General features: G+C 46.8%; 1 protein-coding gene across 9 annotated transcripts in view; it reads right to left on the reverse strand.

The window, feature by feature from the left end:
* Positions 1–20959, reverse strand: part of CELF2 (CUGBP Elav-like family member 2) — a 313311-nt gene that overhangs the window by 18128 nt on the left and 274224 nt on the right. For 7 of the 9 annotated variants that reach the window (XM_028162880.2, XM_057543107.1, XM_057543109.1 and 4 more), the window contains exon 10: positions 930–1049. In XM_028162880.2, the coding sequence (XP_028018681.1) occupies positions 930–1049 (120 nt within the window). Of the gene's footprint in view, positions 1–917; positions 1050–20959 lie in introns of all 9 variants that reach the window. The other 2 variants (XM_057543108.1, XM_057543111.1) reach the window with 1 other exon arrangement.

Genomic DNA, 20959 nt, shown 5'->3' on the forward strand with positions numbered 1-20959 from the left:
GGTGCGGGCCCAAGATGAGGGAAAGGCAACTGAGGTGTCCCTTCTGTGGACCGAGGACCTTTCCCAATTGGAGGAGCCAAGGCTAAGCTCGAGCCTCAAATATGACTCATCCTCTGGCCGGGTACTATTCTCCCCATAGATCTAGAATGCCAGAAATGGGTAGGCTGTGTAGACAGAACTTAGAGTTCTTTGGTGAGTCTGTATGTTTCAGAGCTAAGTAATTCTGTAAGCAATTTGCCTCACTCTGCTTCAACCTGCGTTAGTGGAACGGGGCCCTTAGGAGATGCACTGCAGTAGGGTGACCCCTGACTCCGGGGGCTTGATAAAGACTCCAGGCGGTACCTGCAGGGGCGGCGGCTCATCACTCAGCCTTGTTTCCTGCTTTCCAAGGCCTCATTTCTCCTCCTGTATAATCGCCATGAACCTTTGGGTTTTAGAGCTGGAGGGGACCTTTAAGATCATCTGATCCAGAACTTTCAATTTTCAGATGGGACCCTGAAGTCCAGTTGGGGGTAGTGATTGGCCTCAGATGCCTGCAGGTGACTGGGAGCTGGCCCCATGCGTCCTGATTTCTAGCCCATTGATTTTTCTTTTATAACACACTTCCTCCTCTCAGAAGAAGGGACCCAAACTAGAACCAAACCAAAGCCCTCGAAACCTGCAGATACCTATCAACCACAGAGACCTATGGCTAAATACACAGTCTACACGTTACAAGAGACTGGGGTGGTGAGGGTGGGGTATTTCTGGAGACAAAACAAAGGTGGGTAGCATACGCCTGTCAAAACACGGGCCCCTGCTCCTCCGTCCCAAGCTTTAGCTCTCCCCGTGACGTAACCTTTTTAGGTCGTCTCTGGCTGACCACTGTCTGTGGAGAATTTGGGGGAAGGCTGTCCACCAGAGCAGCAAGTACTCACTGTTGATGGTACCTGCTAGTGCGTTAATGTTATTCAGTCCGACAGTGGCTCCTGCCAGCCCTTGCAGAGTCCCGAGAGAGGTCAGAGAATTCATGGCTGCACCAGCAGTGGAGTTGGGGGTTGAAGCAGCCACTGCAAAACAAAAGAAAGACAGGGAACCCGGGAGAGAAAGAGCATAGGATGAGTGAAAGCCAGCTGGTCCGGGAAGTAGTCTGTCCCCATCACAGCAGACGGAGCGGGGGAGCCTTCAACCATGGGCAGTCTGGGAGGTGCGCTTAGGTTTTGGTGTGAAAGACATGGGATTGTCCTTGTGGCAACTGTGACAATGAGATCTGGTGAAAAAAAAGCACCACAGCTCTGTTGTGCCAGCCAGCGAACATGTGCATTGCTGGTTAGCAGGGGACAGTCCAGGATAGGAGGCCCATCCTCCTGGGTGGCGGATCCTTCATCAGCTCCACCTTAGAAGCCTCTGAACAAATGACCCGCACAAAAAAAGGGGAGGGAAGGAGTAAAATGGCGTTTCTTGGCTTTCATATTGCTTATGCTTCATACGTGGCATTTTCTCAATGAAGCTTAAAAAAAAAAAAATCCCTGGGTTTGACAGACGACTTCAGGACCCAGGTAGTGGTGCTTATAGAAGCGGGGAGTGAGACGAGATAAAACCATTTTGGTCCGAACTCTCCTTCCCCTCCCCCCCCTCCCCCTTTAAATAACCGCTTTATTGGGATGTAATTCATGTTATAAAATTGACTCCTTGAAAGTATACAATCTACTGATTTCAGTATAGTCACAGAGTTGTACAACCAGCACCACTAAGTTTAGAACATTTTTATGACCCTCTAAAGAAACCCATACTCATTAGCACTCATTCTACATTCTCCCCTCTCCCTTGACACTGCCAACCACTGACTTACTTTCCATCTCTGTGGATTTGCTTAGTCTGGATATTTCATATAAATGGAATCATAAAATATGTGATCTTTTGCACCTGGCTTCTTTCACTTAACAAAATGTTTTCAAGGTTCATCCACGTTGTAGCACGTGTCAGTACTTTATCCCTTTTTATTGCTGAATAATATTCCACTGTGTGGAAACACTCCACTCTGTTTATCCATTCATCAGTTGTGGACATTTTGATTGTTTCCACTTTGGGGCTATTATGGATAATGCTGCTGTGAACATCTGTACACAAGTCTCTGGGCAGACATATGTCTTCAGTTCTCTTGAGTACATACTTAGGAGTGGGACTGCTGGGTCATATAATAAATCTATGTTTACCATTTTGAGGAAATACTAAAATGTTCTCCAAAGTTGCTGTCCTCCCTAATCCCTTTTACACTTACAATGTAAATAACATTTCAGGTATCTTACATTTGTATAGCTTGATAGTCTGCTGACTTTTTTCACATATATTATCTCACTTTATCCCTGTGATAGACATAAAAGCTAAGCGAAACTCTGACCACGGATAAAAGTGGTGCTTGATCCACTTCTAGCTGTGGAATCATTGTGAGCATGTGAACTTCCTTCCTTCTAGGATGGCCGGGAACTTCAGTCCATCCTGCTGGAATGTTCCTGCCCAGATGGAGCTCATTCCTGCTGTGCCTTCAGAAACCACACAGTATTGCTTGCAATGCACCTTGCTTGGGATTCCTTCTGGGTGAGGCTAGATCAAATGCCTGAAAAATGAATTCCCCACCTTGTCACATTTCTGCCCATGTACGGCATTAGCTTCTGACTCCTCATAATGTGTACGTATTTTCTTTCTCTTTTTAAAATAAAATTATACATAATCAAGTCAATGTTTCTATAGTCCTTTTGTGTTATGAAACTTTTCAAGTACACACAAAAAAAGAGACGATAGTGACAAATTCCTTCAAACTCATATCCAGATTCTAGAATATTTGAGAACCACCCTACTTCCTACTTCCATCTTATCCCTACATACTTCAGTATGCAACTCTAAAAATTGAGGACATTTTCTTTTAAAACCCCAAACCACTTTTCTCTTTCCTCTTGAATCAGTTTTATTAAGGTTATAGCTTTCTAGGAATTTGTATATTTCACTGAAGTTTTCGAATTTATATTGGTATAAAATTAGTCATAATTTCTTCTTAATAAATTTTAAAAATCAGGAGCATTTACATTTAAGTTCCATTTCTTTGTCTGCTTGGGTTACTGAGAGAAGCATGTGAAAATCCTCCGCTATGGTAATGCCAATTACTCCATGTAAATATGTAAATTTGGGGGAATACCTCTTGAAGCTACTTTACAACTTCCACAGATGTTTGTAGATCATTGTATCTTCTGTTGAAATAAACTTTTTGTGGTGATCTCTTTATTTCTAGTTTTACCTTGACGTCTGTTTTATATGATGTTAAAAAAAAGCAGCACCAGCCCTTCTTTTGTTATTTGCATGGTATATCTTCTGCCATCTTTTTTTGTCTGTTTATATTTTAGCGCTATCTCTTATAATCAATATATAAACAGGTTTTCAAAAATAGAATACAGCCTAATAATTTGATAGTCTTTTAGCAGAACTATTTAAATTTTGTGGTATACATCCTGCCTATATTCCATTTTTTCTCTTCTTTCTTGCCTACCTTTAGGATTACTTGTTGGTTTTTTCCACATTCCATTTTCCCCCTCTACTACTGGAGGTAATATTTAATATCTGGAGGTAATATTTATTATTTCTATTCTTTTATGTATTACCATAAAAATTTTAAGTCACACATAACTTACAGGAATCAAAGTTAACATTATCTTTATTCTTTGCCAGAACATTTGCTAGAATGTTTCTCCATTCGTGTATATGCTTAGGACAATTTCTAGAGACTTTTAAGTGGTTGATTTTTTAAATAAGTTTCACCAGTTATGGGTCTTTCACTGGGAAAAAGTCCACAGATATCCTCTTACTGCCATTCTAGTTCTTCCCTGGTGTCACCTAAAATTGTGTGAAAACTCTTCAGGCCTTTATTACTGGCTTAGAATCAGAGCTTGCCTTAGGGATAGTTTTTACCCCTTACTCACAGGCACAACAGTCTGGTAAGAGCTATCACATGTAGACTGACGTCAGACAGAAGTGTATTTTTCTATGGGAAAGCGGGGTGGGGGACTTCAGTTTCTGGCAGTTAGGTGGTCTAGGTTACCAGAGAGACTCTCCCACTGAAAAAAACCTAAAATGCTTAATAAGATATTTTTAAAAATATTTTTAAATTGCATCAATAACTGACCATTTAGTAAGAAATACTCCGAAATCAATGATGTAAGTGAAAGATGGAACCCAGAGAAGTAAGTAGAGCATTGAAGGTAGCTTTCCCCTTAAGGGCATTTGGTGAACCAGATAAATTTGAGCTTCAGTTCTCAAAGCTTCCCAGTACGTAAGAAATACAAGAAAGTCTAGGGCCCACTTGAGGTAAAGCATCTAAGAAAAGACTTCCCCACCAGTAAGTCTGGAACACTAAAAGGCTAAACAGTCAGTGAACAAGATATACTCTCACTTCAGAAACTGTAAGGAAAACTGCCTGTCTCAAAACTTAGTGCGGAGTATGGCAAGGGGAATTTCCCTCTGATAGTATATAACCAACTAGCCCTCACATCAGTTTGCAAACCAACTTTATCTGACTGGTCAAAACTGCTCAAGCCAGCAATTTAAAGTGGTCCCTAGCTTGTACTGTCTTCCAGCATCCTGCAGAATCAACTCTAAGTCAACCTTGAAAAGGCCCATTTTCAGCAAAGAATTCTCAGAAATAAGGTTCCAAGATAGTTAAGCTCACAATAAAAAAAAAATCACAAGTACCAAGAAGCAGCAGAGACAGAGTTAGACAGACACCATATTTAGATCCACCAAAACTTCAGATATTGGAATTATTAGCACACAACAGAATGGAGGTACATTTAACATGTTTGCACAATTTAAAAAGGGTGGAAAATGAAAAAAAAAAGATTATAAGAAATGACCAAGTATACTGATAAAATTATTAAATAAAAGTCTTAGAAGTGAAAAAACATAATAATCAAAATATAAAATTCAATGGATACATAGGTTTAACAGGATATTAGATACAGTCACAGAGAGAATTTGGTGAGCTGGAAGACAGACCTCAGGAGATTATACATAACTGAGAAAGAAAAGATAACAGATTAAGGGACATGGACTAGTCTAACATATGTCTAGCTGAAGTTCCTGAAGGAAAAGGGAGAACAGGGAAAAGGCAATATGTAAAGAGTTAATGACTGAGAATTTTCCAGAACTGATACAAGATCCTCTCCCACACCCACGTGTTCAAAGGTCCCAGTGAATTTCAATCAGGAAAAATGAAAATAAATACATGATTAGATGCACCACAGCAAAAAATGCAGAACACCAAAGAAAAGAAGATTTAAAAAACAACCACAGAGAAAAAAAAACCTCAAAAGACCACAATTAGACATCTCAGTACCTGACATCTAAACAGTAATAACGTAAGCAAGTTAGTAAAAGGTGCTGAGATAAATTAACCATCAAGCTAGAATATCCAGCAAAAATGTATTTCACAAACTAGGACAAAATAAAGAAGTACTTTTCACACAAAAGCTAAGAGACTTTTTCACCATTAGACCCTCACTAACTGAAGTTCTACTGGATATACTTCCAACTAAAGGAGAAATGATCCCAGATGAAAGAAGGAGGAATAATAAGCAAAGGATGTGGTAAATATATGGGCATACCTAAATAAATGCTATATAAAATAACAACGGACTGAAATTCAAACCAAACCAAACCAAACCAAGTTAGAGCTAAAATACACGACAACATGAATACACCACCCACGGGTTGGTGGCGGGGGGGAGCTCTTTTGAGTTAAAGTATCGTAAGATCCTTGAAAGAAAAAGAAATTTCTCGCTTGCTTTTTTTTTTTTTTTTTTGGCTGTGTCAGGTCTCAGTTGCAGCACACAGGATCTTCCGCTGTGGCGTGGGCTTCTCTCTCGTTGTGGTGCACGGGCTCCGTAGTTGCTGCGTGCGGGCTTAGCTGCCCCACACCTGTGGGACCTTAGTTCCCCGACCAGGGCTTGAACCCACGTCCCCTGCATTGGAAGGCGGGTTCTTAACCACTGGACCACCAGGGAAGTCCCAAGAAATTTCTTTCTCAAGAAAACTGACTAAATCTCAGCAGCAAGAGCAGGAGTTTGTGACATGTGAGCCACAAGCAGCAGGTTGTGCTATCCCCTCTCCTCCTCTCCCCCAGCGCAGCACAATGGAAGCTCTACCCCAGGAGGTTGTGGTCAAGAAGATGGGGGCTCTTTTCAGCTCCCAAACTATAGCGATGGTTTCTCCTAGGGAGGGGTAGACCACTGGCCTTTCTAACCATCCTTCCTCCCCGGCCCTGTTTTGCAGAAACTCTACTGCAGGTCAAGAAGTGTTGAGTCCTTTCCTCAAACCAGCCTGTATTCAGAGGGTAGAAGCTCAACCCCAGGCACAGCCCTTGGAGAATACTGGGCCCAACTACCCTCATCCCATCTTGCTTCTGCGGGGAGGTTCTATGCCCAGAGAAGCAAGCTGAGAAGAGCAGGTGCTACTGCCCTGCTGCACCACCCCTCTTGTAGGCCAGGGGTTGCCTGAAGCAAAGCAGGTTGCTGTCCCTGCCCTCAGCTCCAGGGCAGTGGCAAAGAGGGTCTGCCCACAGAGAGAGAGAGAGAGGTCACAAGAACAGAGAGCTCCATAACTTTCCCTAAGAGGAATGAATTTATTTGGAACATAGTGCGGGGAAGTTCAAGCCTAAGGGACCATGGAAAACAATAGATATTTTGGTGGTGGGCCATTAACAGGAACAAAATGGTAGACCACCCAGAAGTTTAACAGAGAAAACCAGAGAAACAGAGAGATAAGAAGAGTGTTCCTGGGGTCACAAGCAAGCTTCAAGGAATGGCCTTGAAGACTTTCCCTATGGAGGGGTCTGACTTTAACAGAATCAGACTGTGGTGGCAATTTATGCCCAGGGTCAAAAATAATAGATTAAACAACTGGAAATTAATGGAGGCTGGGTGGGACAGCAATAGAAACAGACCAGCCAGAAACTGTACAAGGAATCCAGCAGAAAGGCATTCAAAGAGAGCCATTTGGAAGAATTATGCCGTTTAAAAAAGGAAATATAAGAATGTCACTCACAGCCTGAGGCTGTGTTCTCTAAGGAGTGACATCAGAAGCATACTGTAGAGGAACAAACTTCACTTGCTAAGTCACTAAGCAAATGAGCAAACAAGAAGCAGCTGGGTTTGGTGGGGGAGAGTAGGGAGGAACAGTGTCCAGAATAAAATGTCTAGTTGTTCACAAATTATGAGATGTGCAAAGAAATGAGAAAGCGTGATCCACACACAGGAAAGAAAGCAGGCAACAGAAACAGTTTGAGACGGCCCAGACACTGTTCTTAGCAGACAAAGACATCAAAGCAGCCATTATAAATATGTTCAAAGAACGAAAGGAAACCAGATCTGTCTACACTGTCTATAGGAGACACGTTTTAGATTCAAAGCCACAAACAGGTTGAAAGTAAAAGGGTGGAAAAGTATATACCAGGCAAACAGCAACCGTAGAGAGCTGGACTGGCCATACTAGAACGAGACAGCATAGACTTGACCATCATTTTAGAGAGAAAGAGAACTGGGTCAACTGCTTGCATTGCAAAGGGCCTTAATACACTTTCATGAAAATCTGTGTCTTTGGTAGCTCATGAAAGAATTCCAGGGCCAGTGTGCAGTGACCGGCAGAAAACCCTTATTTTATTCAGGGCTCTGTTTTTCTTTACTTCCCTCAGACTCTTCATTCAGATCTAAGAAAAGGGAAAGGAATGGAAAGGACCAGGGTGAGGAGGTGACATATTCCTCCAACAGCACAGGAAATGAACGTGAAGCAACCTGGGAGGAGGCATGGAGGGGAGTAAACTGAGTTCCTGGGTCAGGATGCTCTCTGGCACTCATCTGAGAAACACGTACAAGCTACTGTTATCATCAGAAAGGCCCCCAGACCCGGGTGCTATTCGCAGCAACGATGGAGAAGGGTGGGTACCCGCGCCCTCAGGTCACTAATCTGGAGAAGGTCGCTTATCAGTAGGGACGCCACCACGTTCCTAGAAGCCTCACGTGACCTGTCACCATGCTGATGTGGGGTATTCCTCACAGCTGCCGGAGACCCGACACCTACGACAGGGCCTTATCACCTCAGTCTCTGTAACGTGAACTTTTCAGGCTCGTTTACCGCACAGACCTCATGAGTCTCTAATCCTCTGCACCACCCCTTGGCGGGGGTCGCCCTGTATCTAAACGGTGGTGGCAGGAGAGGGATCACGAAGGTTAGCATGGGCGTCCTGAGGAGGAACGGATAAAGTGTATTAGCCCGGTAGGCGCTGAAAAATGAGGCTATGGCTGTAAACAACACACTGTCACAATTTCATTGTTCTCTTTCAAAAACAGAAAACTGGAGGCAAAGTGGGTCTGTAGTTAAGACTGAGTGCTTTGCAGCAGTAGTTACAACAGCCAAGACACGAAAGCAACCTAAATGTCCATCGACAGATGAACGGATAAAGAAGAGGTGGTATATAGATATAACGGAATATTACTCAGCCATAAAAAAGAACAAAATGATGCCATTTGCAGCAACATGGCTGGACCTAGAGATTATCCTACTAAGTGAAATAAGTTACACAGAGAAAGACAAATATCATATGATATCACATATATGGGGAATCTAAAAAAATGATACAAATGAACTTATTTACAAAACAGAAACAGACTCACAGACATAGAAAACAAACTTATGGTTACCAAAGGGGATAGCGGGGCAGGGTAGATAAATTAGGAGTTTGGGATTAACATACACACACTACTATACATAAAATAGATAATCGATAAGGACCTACTACATAGCACAGGCAACTCTACTCAATATTCTGTAGTAACCTATATGAGAAAAGAATCTGAAAAAGAATGGATATATGTATATGTATAACTGAATCACTTTGCTGTACACCTGAAACTAACACAACATTGTAAATCAACTATACTCCAATAAAAAAAAAAAAAAGAAACAATATGCGAGTGAGAGGTTTCTTTATGTCTTGCTTTTCTATTTATTTAAAACCCAGGAAGACTGGCTACGGTGCACTGTAGTTTTCTGACCTCTTGTTGTGCTGTTCTTGGATGGTCCCAGTAGACTGATGGGGAGAGGGTGAAAAATAGGAGGGAGAGGAATCAAACATGAGATTAATTGAACTAAGTAACTTGCCTTAAAATGGGAAGACTCCATGTGCTCCAGTGCTTTGGAAAATACAATGAAAATTCAGCCCGGGTTGAGTCTAAATTGTAAAAGATATCTCGACTGTGTATCTAGCTGCCTTTAAGAACCTTCTGAGTTATAGCAAACAATCTGTTTAAAGCAAAAGGAAAACTCAAATTTGTCATACAGCCAATCTCAATCAAATACTTCAAAACCAAATATTCAAGAGACACACGATAGAGAAAAGCCCTTAGACACAAAAGACAGACGCACATTAAATGCCACCAACACGCATATCTTCCTATTTCTGTGCTGGCAGACTGGCCGGATGCTGTCTTGGGTAACTGCATTCTGCCCTCCTAAAATGCCCTTCCGTCTCCACTGAGAACTGCGTCCTTCGCTTTCTCAGTTCAACTGTTTACAAGACGCCAAAGGAACACTGATAAATAAATGTTGGCTCAGCTTTGCCCACAGCACCTCCTTCAGTCGAAGGCTGCTCCATGCAAAGGAGAGGCCGGCCGTACAACAAAGCCGAGAGGAAGGCGGGTGGGGAGCAGAGCCACCTCACCTCCCGGGCAGTGAGGACAGACCCTGTCATACGTCATGTTTCACGCCTGCTGTACCACCAGCTCAAGACCACCAAGCAGCCCAAAGAGGTTCTGAGCGGCTAGCCAGCCAGGAAATGAAATGGCCAAGCAACACACCAGAGCCATGTGTCTATGACCTCACATGGAAATGCAGTTCTGTGTCTTTGGATGAAAAAATTGCAGGAGGAGGGGCTTCCCTGGTGGCGCAGTGGTTAAGAATCCGCCTGCCAATGCAGGGGACACGGGTTCGAGCCCTGGTCTGGGATGATCCCACATGCTGTGGAGCAACTAAGCCCGCAAGCCACAACTACTGAGCCTGGGCGCCTAGAGCCCGTGCTCTGCAGCAAGAGAAGCCACCGCAATGAGAAGCCCGCGCACCGCAAAGAAGAGTAGCCCCTGCTCGCCGCAACTAGAGAAAGCCCACACGCAGCAATGAAGACCCAACACAGCCATAAAAAAAACCAAAAAACAAAAAACTGCGGGAGGGGGAGAGTGGGGTGGAGAGGGAGGGGGCCGGGGGAGGGGGAGACTGGCGGTGAGGAAGTACATCTCTGCCTGTTACGGAATCCCTTTGTTCATGTGACCAGGTCAGTTCACTGACTGACGGAAAGACTCCAAGCTCAGGAATCCCCAAACACCCATCCTAATCTAAATGATAAGATGGGTGCTTTCTTCTCAGAGCCAGGGGATGCCTTGCTGAATGATGTGTCTAGAAGAGCTTCTTGACTCAGGTCAAAACTGCAGGTCACAGATGGAGGGCCCAGGTCATCTGGTCCCTTGCTATGCTGGGAGACAGAGGGGGCAGAGGGAGAGAGGGGGAGAGGGTGAGAGAGGGAGAGAGGAGGAGGGGGAGAGGGGGAGGGGGAGAGGGGGAAGAGGGGTGACGGGGAAGAGGGGTGACGGGGAAGAGGGGTGATGGGGAGAGGGGGAGAGGGGGGAGAGGGGGAAGAGGGGGAGGGGGAGAGGGGGAGGGGGAGAGAGGGCGAGAGACTGGGGAGAGAGAGAGAAGGCAGGAAGGAAAAGGAAGGAAGGAAGGAAGGAAGGGAAGGAGGAAACAGTGCTAGAAGAGCCCCCAGAAGAACTGCTGTTCAGCACAGAGCTGAGAACTGGACTCACTCATATCCTCAGCCCAAGATTTGTTTCTCTTACATCAATAAGTCCTTCACACATACTCTCTCATTTCCGGTTGGTCCTCCCAGGAAACCCACGCACTGGCTGGGGAAGAGGAGGAGGAAGCAGAGGGGTATGTGTGGTGCACACGGTGCGGAGGTACAGGACGGGACCCTCTCCAGCTGTGTGGCCAATCGGGGGGCCAAACAGCAAGACACACAGCTGTGCGAGAAGGGCTGTTTGGAAAACTTTCTTAAACCAGTATAACAAGCAAGCCTAATCTTACCTGAATTTTAAAAAGATGTTCCATTTGTTTTCTTTTTATGTTTATTTGTGCCAGAGATAAAAGCTTATTCTCTTTTTCACAGCCTTCCAGAGAGAAAGGACCTTTGCTTCACTTCCCAGGAAAGAGTCCCCTGGTCTCTGCTTCTCCCAGGTCCCAGCGGCCTTGATTTCCCTTCTGGGGACAAGGGTGGCTCACCTGACTGCACAGACTCGGGAGGCCCTGCTGTCCTCCGGGCCAGACTCGGGGCCCCTGAATTGAAATGCGAGACACCAACGGGTGCCTGAGAAAGGCCTTCCTGCTCTCTGTTCTCTTTTTGTTCTAACTTCCGCATGACTGGGTAGGTAAACTAAGTTTATTTAGGTCTCCAGGGCAATGTTTAGAGAGGGAGGTAAGAATCACTACTCTTGTTCTCTAAGGTAGGCAGAATTTACTGTCCCCCTAAAGAGGTCCATGTCCTAATCTCAGGAACCTGTGAACATGTCAGGTTACATGACCCAGAGGAATTAAAAATTGTGATTTGGCTGACCTTGAGATGGGGAGATTTTCCTGGATTATCTGCGTGGGCCCCATGTAAGCACAAGGGTTCTTATTGGGGGCTGGAAAGAGAACCAGAGAGACAGCAGCACGAAGACACAGCAGCTCTGAAGATGGGAGAAGGGGCCGGGAGCCAAGGGGAGTCAGTGGCCTCTAGGAGGATCTTGTTCTCACAAGGGGGGATTACATTCTTTTCACATCAATTTGCAACACTTGAACATTCGACATCTTCTCCCCTGGGGAGGCGAATGCGTGGCCAATGACCGGTTCTCCAGCCTTCATCATCAGGCTGGTCCTCAGGAGACTACATCTGGGGGTACAGCTTTGAGAGGGTCCCGAAGAGGGTGAGCTGGCCTGAAGGCCAAGCTGAGAGACAAACAGGTGACAGAAAGGTAAAACTTAGCCTAGAGAGGAGAAGGCTAAGGGAAGAAACAGTCTGAGGTCTTGACACAGAGAGAGAGTCGTTGTAGCTCCAGAGACCCAAGCGGGGACCAGTGGGTGGCGGCCGAGAGGGGCAGAGTCAGGGTGAGGAAGAACTGGCTTGCACAGCGGGCCCAGCTTCCCCCTGTTTGTGGGAACAGGAAAGCAGAGGCTGCCGCATGGTCACGGATGGGGGTTTCGGCAGACCCCGCGGCTAGGCTGGGTGGCCTCCGAGTCCAATAGACCAAGGTCTGAAAAGCTCTTACTTTCTCCACTAGGACTGAACACACACTGGCAGCATCTCCCGGCAGGGCAAACGAGGACTCTGAGAAGGCAGGACTCCACCCTCAGTGACGGGGCCGGCCCCTTCACCCACAGCATCACTGAAGGGCCTGAGACCCCAGGGCTGCTTGGAGGCTGCAGACCAAATGGATCCACACAAACACAGGCCCCATCGAGCTGAAGACATCACAGGCTTCCACCTTCTCTTCTGAGCAGGAGAGGCACGCAACTCAAACCCCAAATGGCCGGATCGTGGGGGAAGTGATCACCAAGAGAAAGGCCAGCCTTGCATGGTGGACACTCCCTCCGGCCTGCGGCCCAGGGCTGCTGGGCCGCTCCACCGGCCACTGCGTCAGAACCACGTGTCTCTGGAGGCAGCGACCACGATGCCCTGAGACGGCGCAGGAACCACACACGCTGGACGGGGAGGAGGTGCAGCCCAGGGTCTCCTGCACCGCAGTCCCCTGGACGTTCCCTGGGACCTGCCGGTGGTGAGGCTCAGGGCTGTGGATTCACGCACCCTCTCGGTGCGTCTCCTGCTCGTTAAAGATTCGGACCCACTGGTCTCAGGGGTGTGTGCGCGTAGCATCGCCAGGTCCCCTCCAGGCCGGGTGCAGAATTTACTGTGGGGTGTGAGGAGGTGAGAGGCTAAGAGGGGGTGAGGCTGGGTTTGTGATAAGACAGGGGAACAGATGCTGGGAGGTAGGAACCAGGGGTAAAAAACTACGGAAGAGTGAAAAGTTCTGGTTCTATCTTGCACATAAAGAAGTCCCGCCTGGAGGTGAGCGTATTACAGGGCAGGAGTTCACTGGTCTTATTTCCTAGAACCTACGAGAGGGACTGACACGTCGTAGGCGCCACACAGGGACGTGTTGAGTGAAGGAAGGGGTGGGAAGTCCACTGTGGCCGCGGCAGGTGCACCGGACTCCGTGTCCGGCCGCTCCCAGGACGAGGCCCCGCACGGGCCTCCGTGAGCTGGAGGGAGGGCGCCCACCCGCCGATGCAGTGGCCGCCCAGAGGGCCCCCCACGGCCAGGTGAGCCCCGGGCGGGGTGAGGGGCTCTCATTAACTGTTCCTTGAACACCGGAGGAAGGGTGGGGATGCCATCACAGACAGAACTGGCCAAGCCAGCTGCTGCCTCGCCACCGGCACAGGAGCAGAGGTGCCCTTCGTTCCTCTGGCGTGGCTGCCACAGAAGGAACCAGAGCCCCCTCTGAGGTCCCCGAGGCTCCACGCTGGCCTGGCCCCTGCAGAGGCAGAGACCTCGTCCTCCCTCTCCTCGAACTGTGATCAGGGACATGGAGGAAATCCCGGCTTCCTTCTCATTCTTTGCACGAGGTGGGCTGGCCGGCAGTTTGGGGGGAGGCTGACGGCTGATTGTAGGGAACGTGGCTCTTCCCCCTTTGTTGTGTGGCCGCGTGCCTTGCGGGATCTCAGCTCCCGGACCAGGGATTGAACCCGCGCCCCCTGCAGTGGAGGCGCGGAGTCCTAACTGCTGGACCACCAGGGAAGTCCCGGCTCTTCCTCCTTTTCCGGATTCCAGATCCACCGAGAAAAGTAGAAAAGTGGTCATTGGGGGCCATCAACCGCTGATACAGACCACGCCTCTGTCACCCTCCCTACGCGAAGGTGATCTTTCCCTCCGTTCTTTTATCGGTGCACTGGCAGGGCCTGTCTCGGATATGTCTGCCCCTGAAAGGACCACGCTTTCTAGGAACCCAGTGCCTCAATTTCCTCCTGTTAACCCCCTCCCCACTTTTCCTGGACTGCAAGATTTTTAAAAAGCTACAACGAGACAACATTAATAGAGGACGCCAAGAATCTGCCTTTAGTGCATCCACGAAACGCTTTCCACAGATGAATGAGACGGTGTAAGCACACTGGCTTTGTAGTTTAGGAAATAAATAAAATAACTGCAAATAGAGAAAACTGCCTGCATCGACCAAACACACTCAGGACGGCGAAGCCCGTGGTCACCGCTCTGTGTCACACAAGCTTGGAAGCTGGGAAGGGGGCAGAGTCATGAAGCGGTGACACAGGCAGCCGTGGGGACTCGCCAAGCAACAGTGTCTCCTCTTCTAAGGGGTCTAATTATCCCACAATACCACACCTCTTATTTTAAATTTATTCCCTGAAAGGTTTTTTTGGGGGGCGGAGTGGGGTGAGGAGTGGAGGGATGACAGGGCGGGAGGTGGCTGTTTGGGTTGGAAAATGGCATTGAAAGCTTCCAAGGTGTTCCGATCTCACTACCCGATGGTCTGTACGGGCACGTCCGTGACCCCATAAACACCTGCATCACTTTCTTCCTTCACTAACCTACTTCCAACTCACCAGGAGACCGGTCAACAACTTGGTGTGTGTGACGCTGGGCCAGACAAGTCATTATTGGTTCTCAGATGGGCCAGAGGAACACTCTGAGTCTGAAGGACCAGAGGAAGAAAGCCCCTTGTTGGGATTCTGAGTCCTTTCTAAGCACCAGTCTATGACAGTAAATGTTTCTGGAGGCGAGAAAGTGGTATGGAAACGGACGTGGGCAGCATCAGCCTCTTCACGTCTACTGCAGCCCCACTGTTTTCTTCACTTTAATTGTCACTTAACAAGTGCTCGCTGGAGCCGTCACTGGGTGATGTTTCTAAGAAAGAATCTACTTCATTAGTTGTCAACAACCTAGGTACCTCCGCACCTTGCCTATTTTCAGTACCCTCCCCAGTCCCATGAAGAGGGACACAAGAATGAAGGTGTAATTTGGGGCCATGAGCTTGAAACAGTCGGTTTATACTGATATCAACTCAGCCTATATGGATCAAACAAGAATGGAGCAAAGGAAAGGGAAAATTGGACCTGTTTCCCCTTCTAATGATATTTTGCTTATGAATTACCAAAGTAAAAGTACACGCCTCCCCACAGCTGGGCCCTGATATTTGCTTTTTTTAAAAAAATAGATGCTCATACGGGCTTCCCTGGTGGCACACTGGTTGAGAATCTGCCTGCCAGTGCAGGGGACACGGGTTCAAGCCCTGGTCTGGGAAGATCCCACATGCCGCGGAGTGACTAGGCCCGTGAGCCACAACTACTGAGCCTGCGCGTCTGGAGCCTGTGCTCCGCAACAAGAGAGGCCGCGAGAGTGAGAGGCCCACGCACCGCGATGAAGAGTGGCCCCCACTTGCCACAACTAGAGAAAGCCCTCGCACAGAAACGAAGCTCAACACAGCCATAAATAAATAAATAAATAAAAATTAAAAAAAAAAAAGATGCTCATGGACACAAATTGAAAAATCATGGTGATTTCCTTATAAGGATGAAGAAACTCAGAAATACAATTCCAGGTCCCCAGGAGCTCCTGCTTTTGAATATTTCCTGGGGTGGCAGAAGTGGTGGCCCCCTCAGCTGCGGCTAACAACCTGTGGTCCCTTGGGCAAATCACTTAACCTCGCAGGCTTCTGTTTCCTCATCTGCATCATGAGTGAGGCACCTGGATAGATGATCTTGAAGATTCCTTGTGATTATGAAATGGGATGATTTGACCAAGCTCTGGACTTGGAGAGAAAAAGTGAGGAACACGGATTTCTGTGGAAAGCAAGTGCATGTCACTGGGAGGTTAATGAAGACCTGCTGGATCCTGGTCTGTCCTGAAAAGGGGGCAGACCTTCCTTTCGATAACAGGACCCCAAGGTTGGCAAGAGGTCACCTGGCAGAGTTCAAGGTCCGAGATGCTAATGAGCTGCACTTCAGCTACTTGGGTGGTTTCCTTTGCAAATGACCGACTGACCGCAGAGCACACACTCAGCATATTGCCTGAAATAAAACAAACCACTCTCCGAGGGCTTCACTCTCAGTGCTGACAGCTACAAGGAAACGGGTCCGACTATGGTTATCGTGCTTTATTTAATCCAACAGAGCATTTTGTCTTTGATAAGCAGGTGTGTTGGTTCTATAACATCAAGTCAAGTTTGAAGTTCACTGCCATCTTCTTCAGCTAAGCCCCAAAGCAGAAAGAAGTAAGGAAAGGGGTCTACTCCCTGCATTTATATTCTAATATTTTTAGGAAGGGTGGGGAGATATTTGTTTTCTGAAGGCAAAGGTTCAGAGAAAAAATATCACTGGATCTTATTCCAGTTTTAACCTGGTTTCTTATTGTCCAGAGGAGCAGAATTTAGTGTCACTCCCAAATAATCATCTTCCCCAGATGATACTTTAATGTCTTTTTAGCAATAGCATACTGTATTATATATACATATTCCCTCAATAGTTCAATAAGGGTAAAAGTGGACAATTCCATTTCACAACGGAGAAAACTAACCAAAGAAAAATGAAATGACTTGCTCTAAATCAGTCCTTCAGCTCTTGGTCAAGATGTCCACACACTCTAGAAAGAACATGAAACTGTAATTCCTCTATCACATTCTTTAGATTAACTGGTTTTTAAACCTCTGCCCCGGGCATGAACTTTTTTCAGTTTCTAGCCCTAGACACTTAAATTCTTGACTTACGCATGACGTGAATACCTTTCTGTCTCAAATCCTGTACAGCCTCCCAGTCCTGACCTCCTCCTGTTCATGTCTCAGCAGCAAAGGCATTCCCTCTTTTAAGGCTACACCATCCACTTACTGAACGTTTTTACGGCTTTGTGCCCTGTCCCGTGTATTAGTGTATAACCTAATCCTGGGGCAGCTGGGAAGGCAGGCATGGGGGCTGCTGCCCTGGGGCTGCGGACACGTGGGACAGATTCTCACACACGCTGCTCCAGGTGCCAGACAAGGGGCTTAGAAGAGGGTTTGATTCCATCCCTCCAACCTCCGCCCCCTTCAGTCCATCAGTTTTCACCTCTCGCTGGCCTCTTCCTTTCCTTCCCTGTTCTGCCACCTCCTGAATCTAGAAGTATGTTTACATTTCTCCATCTTAAAATTTTTCCTCCTATTGACCCTGCTAGACTTTGTAAAAGAAACCACTACATTTCATGAAAGTGTCATATATCAATACATAATTCCCGCCTCCAGGCTCACATCCCCCCTCCTCTCACGGCCTCTGGAACCATGACATCACGCCACCGCTGCAGTGATTGGCCACTTGGGGGTGAACCGCCTGCCCAGTGGCGAAACTCAAATGCCTCTTCTCTGTGCTCACCTTCACCTCCTTCCTGCTTGGTTCCCCGGATACCAGGCTTCCCCGGAGCTCCCTTCCCACCACCTGCCTCCTCCCGACTGTCCCCCAAACATGGTCATCAGCCCAGGCTTCACCCCCCAGGCCCCTGCTCTGCTGTGTTTGGTGATTCCAGCTCAATGATCCCACCCAGGCCCCACCTGGCTGACATCTGCCCACCTCCCCACCTCTGCAGCTGACCCAGGGCAAGGTCAAGGATCAGGTAACCCGTCTGCTTTGGGGATGTATTTAAATGAAAGGCCAGTTCACATGTGCCTCAGCCCAACGTGTATAAAACCAAACCATCTTCCACTATAAACTTTTCCTGCTCCCGACTGCCCCCTCTCTACTAATGAAAGCGCTGTCCTACTGGTCCCCAAGCTCAATACACTCCCGTCTTCAACTCCTTCCCTTTGTCTCGCCCACATCCAATCGGTACCCAAGTGCCGTCACTGACACTCTTGCGCTCTAAGTCCTTCCATGGCTCTTCACTGCCTGCGAGAGGAAGTTCTAGCTTCTCAGCCGCGGCTTTCAGGGCCCTCCCTCCCTGGTTCTTATTTCCCATCCATCTCCTGCTGGTGAAAAGTGAGATGCATTTCCATTTGCTGACTGAATGCTTTTTCTGTGTTTTCTCAAGCTTGACACATCTGATAAATCTCCCATTTCTACCTCCCAAAATCCTATTCGTCTTATGATTTTGGCTCCAATGCCAACTCTCCTGTTAAAAGTTACCCTCATTTCCTCAAGACAGAATCTCTGCTGTCACTGACACCTTGTGCCTTATCTGATTCCTGCTCTTCAACCAGAAGAGTCCAGGTTGGGGCATTTTGCTTATTTTTTTTGCATGTGGCCACTGCATCCAGTTTAAGGGATTAAGCCACATACGAAGGAAGCGTTTATATTTTGCTGCTTTTATGTCTTAAAGCATGGACCTTAGATCATAAGCCTCTGGGAAGTTGTGACTAGAGTCAAGTTTTGTTGCTTTTTCCATCTAATATAAAACACAATTAAGCGCTCCATACATGCTTTTACTAGTGCCAGCAATGATAACATGGTTATATCAGACAGCAACACAGATAATTTGGGGGGCGGGGTAGTCTCACTGAGTGGCTGCGTTATAGAGAAGACACACCTCTGAGCTCACACACACCTCACAAGGGGCCGTGACGTGGACCTGCACACGATGCAGGAGACTGTGCAGGGCAACGTTTACACTGAATCACGGACACAGCCCAGCCTCCAGAGCCACTGAAGCAAACACGCGGAGAATGGGAGCCCCTATCTAAAAATATTGAAAAAGTGCACCCCGAACAAAGCAGGACCAAAGTCCTGAGTGAGTGACAGCCCTACGAATGAAGGACGGGATGTGTCCACCCCCGGGGCCAAGCTTGCAGAAACCCAAGCTCTGCGGCAAAGGGGAGGACCGTACGGTACCGTCACCCACTCGGCGGGGCAGCTTTAGTAAGCTTTAAATTAGCTCAGGACGATTAAGAGACGGCGCCAGGGCAGCCCGGCCACCGCGCGACGCTGTTCTGACGGCAGGCGCTGAGATGCCGCTGGCAGCTCGGGAAACTAATGAATGAGACAATGAGCTGCGGTTCTGCTATTTGCACCAACAGATTCTTCTCATTTCCCTGATGGTAAGGGAAATTTAGAGGTTAATTCCACACCAAAACGCCCAGCACATGCAGGGGCCGTCAAAACTCCAGTTGGGAGGTTTTGCGTGCTTTTTTGTTTTTAAACCCTAGAAGCACAATGATCAATGCCAAATAAAGAAGCATTTACTGGAAAGATGGACCACTCCCAGTGATTATGTTTTAAATGCCTAAGGACTTTTGAAATATTTGCTTTTCATGAAATGCCTCTGTTGAGAAGCCACGGAGCAGAAGTGCCAAGGACACTTTTCTCTTTTTTCTGGTTTTGCCACTTACCAAATCTAATCTAATGGTGAATACTATTCTCAGAGCTCTTTGTTGCATTAAGTGTATAGAAAAATGGTACAGTTTACAGAAGAGGGAGAAAGTAGAGAAAGATCTCTCCTTTCCCCACCTTGGTCTAATTCACAAAATTTTAGCATAAGGTATACAAAAAAGTTGGTCATGAAAAGTTTTTTTTTAAAGGGTATAGAAGCTTTAGTTTATATTTAAAGACTAATAACCAAATCCTTTTACCACAGTGGGAATTTAGTCAATATGTCTTTTAAAAAGCTAATGTTAAAATATAAATGACGTGAGGGCAGGGGTTTGGTCAGCTTTGTTCACTGATGTGTTTCAAATGCCTGGAATCGTTCCAGGTACATAGTAGATGCTCAATACATATTTCTTGACTGAATGAAAAAAATATATCAGGAAATTATAGTCACTCTAGTGACATTGTATTTATGGAACATTTTACATAATATTCAATCCCATTAGCAATGATGAAAATAAAGCGAGCCCCATAATGTCAAGAACAAGTTAACATGTGGAAACCTTCTAGAAAAAAAAAAAGTACAAAAGGGTGAAACCTACAAAAAACGAGCAAAAAATGGAATGTCCATTCTCTTTCTGCAGCAATGAGGATGTAAGGTTGTTTGACGGATTCAATCCCACAAGTAAATAGCTGATCTTAAAAACCAACTTGTTTCTGCTTGATTACGACGCTTTAAAGTACAGCTAACGAAGGGGAAAACTTGACTGCTTGAGATTCACTTGCTTGATAATAAGCAATGAGAAAAGATAGGCCTAAGGGGAAACGTGGGTAGGTAAGAGACCCAGGTGATTTTCAAATGAATAATGGATCCCTGAATTAATAACATGCTGAAGAGCAGCGTAGGAAAAAAATACCCCCAAAGTTAAATGGGACCCTGCTTCACGGACCCTGTGGAGGCCCACCTGAGGGCGCTTAGCGAAGCACACGGAATTAAGAGCGCGTCTGAGGACGGTCTTTCAAAAGCCCACATCAGAGTAGATGGTTCTTTTCAAATGAAATCCCTTTATCTGACCTGAGACTCTTACTTATTCTATATCACAACATCAGAATGTTCTGAAAGCCAATCTTCGTAAAATTATTGGAATAAAATCCCTGCTTTCTATGACCTTGTTCTAATGTGCATTAGTATTGATTCATTCTTCAGAAACCTGTCAGACCTGAACATCCACCTGGCAGGTGCGGCTATGTTGGGATTTACTCAAGAGTCAAGTCTTGGTGGTAAGGCGGGGGCACGGACCCTGCCACACGTCACCACGACAGACTCAGGGTCCTTCTTAGGGACGCGTGTGCTGAGCTAGACGGAACACGCGGCTTTCAAACCTTTCTCTTCCAGCACTTCTACTTGCTGTTCAACTGAAGTAACACTTCAAGTATGCATGACACTGTGCATGACATACTGTTCCAAATGCAAGAGGGGTTACGAGTAAAGAAACTGTTCCTACTTTGCAGGACTTACTAT

The sequence above is a fragment of the Balaenoptera acutorostrata genome, chromosome 3 (assembly GCF_949987535.1).
Source record: "Balaenoptera acutorostrata chromosome 3, mBalAcu1.1, whole genome shotgun sequence".
NCBI lineage: Eukaryota > Metazoa > Chordata > Mammalia > Artiodactyla > Balaenopteridae > Balaenoptera > Balaenoptera acutorostrata.